The 10,926-nt window shown below is 41.0% G+C and overlaps 1 protein-coding gene across 1 annotated transcript in view; it reads left to right on the top strand.

Annotated features, from left to right (window-relative positions):
- The first annotated feature begins 911 nt into the window (after window positions 1–911).
- LOC129765754 (potassium voltage-gated channel subfamily KQT member 1-like) overlaps window positions 912–10,926 on the top strand; it is a 186,863-nt gene continuing 176,848 nt past the window's right edge. The window contains exon 1 of the mRNA XM_055766178.1: window positions 912–1,885. Coding sequence (XP_055622153.1) covers window positions 912–1,885 — 974 coding nt within the window. The remainder of the gene's footprint in view (window positions 1,886–10,926) is intronic.

The raw sequence follows: 10,926 nt of genomic DNA, 5'->3' as shown, positions 1-10,926 counted from the left end.
GAGGGAGAAGGGGGTTGAAATGATAGATAACAGCTTTTCGTCCTCAGCCCGCCAGCCGCCAGCCAGCTTTGGGACCATCGTCGATAATGATCCGTGGGAAAACTTCCGAGACGGCGGATTCCGAGGCGGCGGATGAGCTGATGTTCTTTTGCCCCTCTTCCATCGCACCCCGTTTTTTTTCCTCATCAATTTTCCCTGTTTCCGAGTTGACGACAAGATCGAGCTGCTGTTTTAAAATATACAATCAAATTAAATTATCGCTTTCTCTTGCCGCCGAGGGCAACGTCATCGCCTCGGTTCGACCTTTGAGTTGGGGTTAATCTTTTGATTTTTACCGTCTCGTTGAAGGATCGTTCTTCCGGGAGGGAGTGGAAGCTAATAGATAGATTGTATTTTTCAACAATATTAAACGATACCCGGGAACATTTCGCCATTGATAATACACTGAAAATTGAGACTACCATTACCAAACGCTGGAACATCGAGGGGATGAAGGAAAACAGCAATAAAACAATGATTTAATTTTGCTAACGCTTTTTTAATTATCTCGTAAAAACAGGTTACTGCCGTTCGGTTTCTAGGGAGCAGCGGGACATCATCTAGTGGACCATAAATAACAAGAGCCAGGGAAAGTACTCTCGAGTTGATGAAAGCAAAACAGAGCCCCGCGGAAATTGCCCAAAGGATTGAAAGTGAGTGCAATACACACAATGTGGACAGTTGTGCCGGTGGAAGCGAATTGGATGCTGTCTAGTGGTGGTGATACGTTGAGGACGCGTTCGTGGTTCAGCAATCCGGGTCATTTGTACCGGGTGAAGAAAAAGCGCTGTTATGGGAAGTTCTAACGGGATCAATCGCAAACCACGGGCCGGGAATAAACTGTCGTGGAGTTAGGCTGCTTCCGGCGCCAAATGTTGTCGGTTGTGCTCGGCTCGACCACGATAACAATGAACAGAGGAGAGCAGGAGAATCTTTTTCGGCAGTCACGAAACCTTCGGCTGCAACAGGAAGCGAAACAGCAGATGCAGCTGCACCAGCAGCAGCAACACCAGCAGTATCTGAACAAACCGCGTCACTTTTCCTATGGTAACATCCACCAGGTCAGCAATCTTCATATGCAAGCATCAAACTCGCGATCGTTCGGCGATGAGGGCGGCAGCGGTGGCAACATATTCGGGGGAGTTGCATGTGATGACCTGGTGCTCAGTGTGCTCAAATCTCCGATCAAGGAGACAACCAATTTGCTCTGTAGTAGCAGCATCGGCGGCCAGACGATCTCCGCCAGTCCGAGCGCCGGTAGCAATGGTCTTGGAACGGGGGCCAACACGGGAACTGCGACGTCCACAACCCTCACGCCAAGTCCGTGCGCCGGCTACCAGGCCCTCCAGGGCTCGGAAGATGAGCTGGTCGACGATGTGGAGTCGGCAATCGAAACTACCGAGCTGAACGCAACCAAATCGTCAGCGGAACAGTCTTCCTCGCCCCGTGCCCTAAAGTTCTTTCGACGTTTTCGGACGGGAAAAACGAGTCGCACCTTCGAGCCGCACCATCGACGGGTTCCCACGCCGATTCGTCGCAAGAATCGAAGCCGCTCCCGGTCCCGGTCCGACTCGGGCATCCTTGACCGGGTCACGACCGGCGATGACCCGTGCGACGATCTGCCGGGGGACGACGATCCGTGTGACGTTGGTGACGACGAAGCGACTGCAATCGCGGCGAAGATCGGTGTGCCTGACCCGTACTATCCCATCGCACTGCCGATCGACCAAGCGTTCAAAGCCAAATACGTTTTCCATCACCGTCGGGGTAAAACCGTGCAAGAGCGGTTCTACGTGTTCCTCGAGCACCCCGTCGGGTGGCTGTGTTTTGTATATCATTTTTCCGTGTAAGTACAAACCCTTCATTCTCACAAACAATACCCCTTCATACAACATGCAAACCACACCGTTTGTTGATATCCGAAACAATTTCAGACGTAAAGCGCCATCATTTTAATAGCATCCGACATGAACGAAATCAATTTTCCGCCACCGTTCCGCGCTATCTCTACCAGACACATCCACATCCCTCTCTTTCGGTTGCACAGGTGTGCCTGAGGTGTGCCAATGATTGGCATCATAAAACATGAATAAATAAGAACGCTATCGTTTCGCGTGTCAAAATCAGTAGAAGCCAACAGCGAGAACAGGGAGCCACACCGTGAAGTGCACCGATCAATATGATTGAACTAATCTTTCCCAATCACGTCAAAAAATCACTCCAGCGCCCGTCAGTCTGTTAACGACTCAATCTGTCCAATGCTACAACATGGCTTTTGAAGCCATATTGAGGTCAGGCAAACCACCGGTGATAGTATCAATATCTTACAACTAAATTCCAGAATTTGGCGCCTCTGAAAATAAATTCAAATTCGTAACTTTTCACTTTTCGATTCGATATTCGATTATTGGCTTCCTGTCTGAGGCACTTACCACTTTCAAAAGCTCCTCAACACGTTCCTAAATGTGAGTGTCGGAAGGCCAAAACATCTACATTGCGTTTCACAACTATAAAACCACTCAATTTTTCTGAGTTTCCAAGGATATGTGAGAAGTCGGTTGAATTGAATTATATAGTGCTGGATATAATAACAATATTCATTTATGAGACTGGCCATTTGAATTTTGTTATTGTGTCCAGACGAGAAAAATTAAAAAAAAACAAAAATTCTAGTGTTTCATACCTATAGAACTAGGTGGAAAAACTCTCTTTCCTTTGCAAAATTAACGTAAATTACACATGAATTTCAATATGTTTCTAATTCGTAAGGATGCTAAAGATGCTCAATCAGTTAAAATAACTTTCAACCAAACTGCGCCATGTTGTAGTGTGTATTTCGTGTTACGTAGAGGATACTGCTCGTTTAAGCTCTTCAAATCAGTCATACTGCTTATAAACTGCATCTACTATTCATACGATAACTTCTCATAAGTTCTTGATAGGGTTTTGATCTAGTAAATAAGCTGACCAGTCCAGAATTTGTAGCCCTTATTCATGAAACCATGCCATGAATTTACGGATTTTATGAATTGATGCCAAATTACCCAATTGTCACGGTGTTTTAGTTGCAAAAACAGATATAAATGATTCTGAAATACTTCAATACACTTCTGACTGTTGATTTGTGTTGATGATAGAGAGCTAAACCAGTCCTTTTTAAAAAATCACGTGCGAATAGTTGTGAAGCAGCGGTCTTGTCAGATTTCTTCTGCATCTATTGACAAACTATGTTAATTCATATAGATGTGTCGTGGTATATGTAGAACCACATAGAACCATTGTATGTAATAGTCATTCACTTCATTTGTAGCTCAGTTTTCTTTTGTGTTGCTGTGTGCGTAATATAAAGTGTTTGTGAAGGCTTTACAATGCCGCGTGGAACGTACCTGTCGGAACAGGAATTGTCATTTGGGTATACGTGAAATCGCGCGCCGTTTGAACAGATCTCACCATGTTATTATCATTTTTTTTTTTTTTTTTTTGAATAATCCTGATGGATGTGGCAAGAATAAAAAAGGTGGACCCAAAAAAAGCTGTCTGGACGAGTTCAACGAAGAAAAATTAAAACCATACGAAACTCACTGAAGAGTTTGAACCAGATTAAGGCAGACCTATCGCTTGACGTTTCGCGAATAACGATCTACAGAATATTGAAAGGCTGTTCTTATATTCAACGACAAAAGTTGAACCACGCATTTTGCCCCGCCACAAGGAAACCCGGCTCAAATTCGCACGTGACAACATGAGAAGAGATTGAAGCAAAGTATGTATTTAGTAGCTTACCTTTTCAATTAAGTAATTTGTTAAGCCGGTCTATTCCTTCATGTCATCTTCTCTGATGAGAAGAAATTCAACTTGGATGGGCCAGATAATTTTGATTCATGCTGGAAAGATTCACGGAACGAGCCAAGTTATTTTACGAAACTTTGTGGAAGGAACTTTGATGGTTTGGGGAGGATTCTGTCAAGATGGACGGTTGGAGATTGCTTTTCCCGCAACACGAATAAACAGTCAGGTATACGTCGAAGTATTTCAAAATCATTTGCTGCCATTTTTGCATCAAAACCATCGTAATGAACTGATATTCCAACAGGATAACGCATCAGTTCATAAGAGCCGGGCGACCATGGCATGGTTCAATGAACAGGGGATTCAGATTCTGGACTGGCCAGCTGGTTCACCAGATCAGAATACGATAGAGAACTTGTGGGGATTGATCGTAAGAAGAGTATATGCAGACAACAAACAGTACGGAAATGTTGAAGAGCTTAAACAAGCAGTTTCATCTGCGTGGAACGTAATTCATGCCGATATTGACATTAATTCTGTAAGGAGCAATCAATTTTCATTTGATTCTATAGTTTTGAAACACTAGAATTTTTGTTTTTTTAATTTTTCGCCCCTGGACACAACAATAAAATTCAAATGGCCAGTCTCATAAATAAAGATTGTTCGCCGACTGGTACCCAAGTCGATATTCAGCCGCTCCATCTCCTCTAACGATCGCTTCGAGTCTTCACCCTTATGATATTTGTTGATGAACGACGCAACATCCGGCAGGTACTTCGTACTATAAATTTCCCCGTTCATGGCCAGTTCGGAGCTAAAGAAGAGCGGCTTTGACATCCCCTTCTCGATTGTCAGCCACAGCAGCGCCTTCTTGGGGAACTTGGAGTGTGAAATAAATTTCACTTAGGAGCACACTTACTTCGTGGGGGAAGTAAAATACGAAGTGCCAGTCGTTGCCATCCAGGGTGAGAGAGGTCTCGTCGTCCATCACCATCGACTTGACCATCTTATTCAGCCGCTGCCGCTGCGTCATTGCTTGCAGCTCCGAAACCATTGGACGGGACTTCCGCTTCCTGACATGACATGACATGAATCTGTATTGAAATCTGTATTAAATTTATAAGTGTGTCGTAGCATGATTTTAACTTTAAACGGATTTCGTGCCAACTTGACCAGATGTTGGCATGATCCACTCAGAACTCAATTAAACTTTCTGGGCGTAAAGACCTTGCCTAATTAAGCACAATAGGTGTGTTCTGAAGGAAAACGACGTATATATGAGGATAACACTAACCGAAATATTGAAGATTCACAAGCTCCATCAAATTGTCTGGGTTTCGTTAATGCATTACTTTAGCATCCAAGAGTCGCCATGAATCCATTTTTACCTGTTATTGATTTTTTTCTATAGATGTACAAAAAAAAATTTCAAGAAAAAAATTTTGAAAAAGTTTTTGTTAGGAATTTTTTTTGCCTTATATATGCACAAGTTGCGATGTATGGAAGAGTTGTAGGGCTTATATTTATCTACAATTTATCTACCAATTCATTAAAATCTGAGATGACCATTTTGAGAAAATAGACTTTTAGTTTTTAAAATCGATTTTTTCCAGTGTAGTACTATTTTGTCAGTATTTTTTTTTCTGAATATTTATTTATTTTCCTCAAACTCTTTCATAGATCACTTTTTGTCGGACTTACCATTTTCAAGTAAAAAAAAAATTATAAAAAAATGACCAAAAATTTTAGCCCTTTCCATATTTTAGTGTAGACAAATTTTCGGAAAACTAAGTAAGCCAAGTTGCTTAATTAGGTAAGGTATTCACGCCCAGAAATTTTCATTAAGTTCTGAGAGGGTCATGCCAATCCCATAGACGATTTGGCACAGAATCCGTCTTTAGTATTATTGAATGGCAATATTATTATTGATTAGACGATGTTGATGGTACGCACGTAAAGCCAGCAAGCATATATATTGTCGTATTTCTATGCTTATTGTAGTATTTGATGCTTCATTGAGGTGTTATGGTAGTTTATTTTGTTACCAGGAATGTGTAAATCACCGGGCTCCGTGGGGTATGTTACTTTGCCCCGGGACTCGCAAACACGTTTTACCTCTGCAATGGCTGTAACAAGGAAGAGATATCTTATCCGTGGGTCGTGTTCATATGAGCTGTCAGACCGACCTCATGGGTTGCTATAAAAACGTATACAAAGAAAGTTGGGATAAACGAGTATGGCGAGACAGTTATAGCTGGCAGTGCTGTCAATATGCATTCTAGAGTCCACACATCCTCTCCCCTCTCTAAAAAAAGGAAATCTTGGGAATGAATGAAAGAAATTTGACTCTCTTTAGCTTTTCCCCAAAAATTTTATGCTGTTTTCTTATAAAGCAGCATTTTATTGTCATCCAATTCTTTCTTCTGCGATACTCTCGAAATCGATTAGGTATATTACGTATTGGTCGCTGTGCTTTGTTACGTTTTGAATTGTCTTCTTGAGTTGCGACTTGTCCTGTGGTGGAATCTCTATCACTTTCCCTATTTGAGCTATCCGTTGTTTTAGAACTCTTTTTCCGCCTGTGACAGGTGTCTTCTTCACGTGACCATTCTCATCTCTCAGGATAAGAATACCATTCCGCTCTTCCATCGCGGTATATTTATGAGGGTTGAACTGCGATTCTGCTATCGATTCCTTCCTATTGTTTGTCCCAGTTGAAGCTGGTGCTTCCATTTTTGATATAAATTTCACCGCATTCATTTTTTACATAATCCGCTGTAGCATGTCTGATCTCAAATTTGCGGTTGCCACGAACCGCTTCAATCAAATCAAGCGTTGTCGTCGCGATCATGTTCCTATTCAACATAGCGCGGTCGTCGCGATCCGCTTTCAATTAAACCTGGCGCGGTCGTCTCGATCCGGTTTCAATTTATACCAGCGCGGTCGTCTCGATTCGCTTTCAATTTATACCAGCGCGGTCGTCTTGATCCGCTTTTAATTTATACCAGCACGGTCGTCTCGATCCGGTTTCAATTGTCGATCCGCTTTTAATTTATACCAGCACGGTCGTCTCGATCCGCTTTCCTTTAAACCTAGCGCGGTCGTCTCGATTAGCTTTTAATTTATACACGCGCGGTCGTCTCGATCCGCTTTCAATTTAACATGATTCCAATCCCTTCCACAAGCCCGATCTTATAAAAAAAGTACATCACTTCTCATCCTTCTCAATTGGCATTAACGTTCCTAGAGGAACTTCGCCGTTTCAGCGGAGTATTATTTTTATTAGTATTTCGTTGAGATTTTGAGTGGCAAGCTCTAGAATACGCGTGACCCCAGTGCAAGTGGGACGAAAAATTTTCTCTGACGAAAAGTTCCCCCGACCAGAACAGAAATCGAACCCGAACTACCGGCATGATGATGTGTGGCGCCAATCACTCGGCCACAGGAGTACATCAACATCACTTCACATTTTGCCCTAACTTAACAACCAAACAAAAAGTGAAATAAAAAAAACACTCGCGTTCCGTCCCTCCAGCTACCGGCGACAATATACCAATCACAACTACTAAGTCAGAATGACAGCCATATTTTTTTTCTCACTTCCACGTATTTGTTTATATTTTCACAATTTAATAAGTTTTTTCACTTTATCACACACTAAATAATCGGCCAAACAGTCAATTAGCTGCGACGGAAATTAGTAACCGTACTGCAGAAAACTCCAGCTCCTGGCAGGATCGCCAATGTGTAAATCGCCGGGCTCCGTGGGGTACTTCTCGCCGGGACTCGAAAACACATCTTATCTCTGCAATGGCAATGGAAGAGGAATCTTATCCGTGTGTCGTGTTCGTACACTTAGAAAAATCCTCGGTCGAAAACTACCAAATACATTTGGTAATGCAAAATTAGTAGAATGTACAAATTTTTTGTACATATTGTCAACAAACCCGCATCCCTACCAGATATTAGTATATTTTACTCGATAACATTAGTAAGCTTGGATATTGTCATATCTGAAAACTGGTGAGAAAAGCGCGTATTAACCATTTTCATTGTTCCCATAAGGCAATACGGAGGTATAGGATAGGATAAGGATATAATTCTGATACGTGCATTTTCGGCGAGAAAATGTAGCCGATATTGGGCTTCCGAATCATGGTTCTGCTTGACATATGTGTTTATTAGTACGGTCGAAAATGACTATAGATTGGTAGTATTTACCAAAAAATTCGTTATATTTACTAATTATTTCTCTCAGTGTATGAGCTGTCAGACCGACATCATGGGTTGCTATAAAAGGGTATAGGTACATAAAAGGTGGGATGAACCAAGGCGCTTGTATAAATGTATAACAGGTGAAGCAACATCATCACTTCAATGAGAAGGGGATTACGGTTTGTGGAGCGGGGGTTGTTTGTTTTGTTATTGCTAGGATACGCCATTTTTGCATTTTCACATGCGAGAGTAGTGGATGAACTGGATGAGAATGAAATTCTACAACATCATCCCGTCTTTTTCACATAAATTCGCGAAAGCCGAACAAAGTAGGCATCGTTCGAATAAGCGTCGCAGCAGTTTGTAGATAGCCGCCGGCAGCGTTCTGATGCTGTTTGTAAACAATACCGACAGCAATTCCAATATGGCTGAAAGTGCATTTCATATGATTGTTTCACCTGGTATACATAGAGGCGCCTTGGGATGAACGAGTATGGCGAGACAGTTATAGCTGGCAATGCTGTCAATATGCTTTCTGGAGTCAACACAAGGGCATGCTTCTATACATTAGCATTATAAGGTATCAACAAAACTGGTGAACTGTCAACGTTTGAAAAAGGGAAATAAAGATACTATGAAGTTAACGCTTAGGATACAGGCAGGACAGGAATTTTGCATTCCAAATAAATTAAAGGGCCGTTTTATGATTCAAAAGATGGTCCTAAAAGGTATTGTATTGTTCTTGTCAAGTTCCGTAGTTTCTGTTTCTACAGCTTTAACACCGACGTAGATATCTTTAGAATCTCCAAAGTCTGGTCCTGCTACATCAGATTTCATGTATTATTCTTGGCATATATAGCTCAAGAGAGTAAAATGTTTTCGTTTCGGAATTAATTTGATTGAATTCGGGTATTTCAGATTTGTTTTGTTTGTAAAATTGGTTTGGTTATAATGTCGTTCAAATGATTCAAACTTGTTTTTTTTTTTGGTTTCGGTCGTTGTTAAATTTCTCTAGGTTATGTTCGAGGGTGGATCCTAGTGAAAGCCACTTTGTTGCGGGCGAATGGCGTTTTCAATGGTTTTAGTTTCGATATTACCTAAATTGAATTAATCCCATCTTTTCGCTCTGAACTATTTAAAAGACAACTATAAATGTTTAGACAGCAATGTGTTTTTCTATTACGGACTAGAACGATTTTCTAGTTCGTGTTAGGGAAACGCCTTTCGATCTACACAAAAATATGGGAAATTAGAAGCCCTAGTTTCAATGTTTTGTTGTAATAAATTTCATGAGTGTATTGAAATTGAAATTGTGAAGGTTGTTTATGGTTTTGATAATGTAACTGAAAAACACTTGCAATTTATTTCATGACGTAGAACTACGTCTTTCAGGAAGGGTGCCAAATCAGAAAACAGGTCACGTTTTTATGAAATAAAGTTAACGTTAATAACTATTTTCACTGTGAACGAATTGTCATGATTTGCATACTAATCAAATCGGAAACTCTCTAAGATTCGTTTGATATGCTATACATTACAATTCGCTATTCTCTAAACAGTTTAAATTGATGAAAAATGGAAGAACTTCCTTTTCTCCCATACATTTGATCTACCGATTTGTGTGCTAACCCTACCCGTATTTCGAATGCTTATAACTCGAACATTTCTTAACAGATCGGAAGGATGTTTCAATTGATATGAAATATTTCTACGCGTCTATCACAATTAAAAAAAAATTATTTTCCATGAGATGAACAATCGAATAACTGTAACATGTCAGGCGTTATCTAAACGCCCTAACTGCCAATTTGAATGGCCCAATTTACGGTTTCCCCAACACAGACTTCAAAATCGATGTACCTGTGGAAACATGCAAGTCGGGGGTATTTTTGTTCCCACCGAGCTGTGTTTCCCTAACACGGACTTCAAAATTAATGTGCCTGGGTGAATCCGCTTTTCAAATACACGCAAGTCGGGGGTATTTTTTGGTGTATTACTCGCTTGTCGTTGTGCAGACCGGAATATGTTTCCCTAAAACGCCATTTTGTCATTTCAGATACTAGATACTTCGCGGATCGAGAACTAAGTAAACATGAGATGTGCAACAATTTCAGAGGAAAATGTAAAATACAATGATCATTTGACAATTCTTCCGTTCACATATTTTGGTAGGTCTAGGCATAATATCAAACGTAAAAGTACGTTCATCGATTTATTTGTAAGAAAGAACATAATCTATATATAGAAAAATGGATTTCTGTCTGTCTGTCTGTCTGTGTATGGACTCGGAAACTACTGAACCGATCGACATGAAAATTGGTATGTAGGGGTCGGGGTAGGTTCTTATGATATTTCCGGACCCCTCCCCCCCTCTCTAAGAGGGGGCTGTCATACAAATGAAACACAAATTTCTTCATTACTCGAGAGTTAAACAAGCAAACGAAACCAAATTTTGCATGTGGAGGTTTTAGGGTGCAATAAATGTTTCTACGGTGGTTAGACACTCCACCCTCCTCTTTAAGGGGGCGCTGCCATACAAATGAAACACAAATTTCGGCATTACTCGAGAATTAATCAAGCAAACTAAATCAAATTTGGCATGTGGAGGTTTTAGGGTGTAATAAATATTTTCACGGTGGTTAGACACTCCACCCCCCTCTTTAAGGGGGGCTGCCATACAAATGGAACACAATTTTTTTCATAACTCGAGAATTAATCAAGCAAACTAAATAAAATTTGGCATGTGGAGGTTTTACGTACAATAAATGTTTTTACGGTGGTAAGATAGGGGGGCTGCCATGCAAATGGAAAACAAATTTTTGTATTACTCGAGAATTAATCATGTAAATGAAACCAAATTAGGTATATTGAGATTATTCCATG

This window comes from Toxorhynchites rutilus, chromosome 2 (genome assembly GCF_029784135.1).
Source record: "Toxorhynchites rutilus septentrionalis strain SRP chromosome 2, ASM2978413v1, whole genome shotgun sequence".
Lineage (NCBI taxonomy): Eukaryota > Metazoa > Arthropoda > Insecta > Diptera > Culicidae > Toxorhynchites > Toxorhynchites rutilus.
Note: the sequence above shows the minus strand (reverse complement) of the source record. Positions and strands in the feature narration are given on the sequence as shown.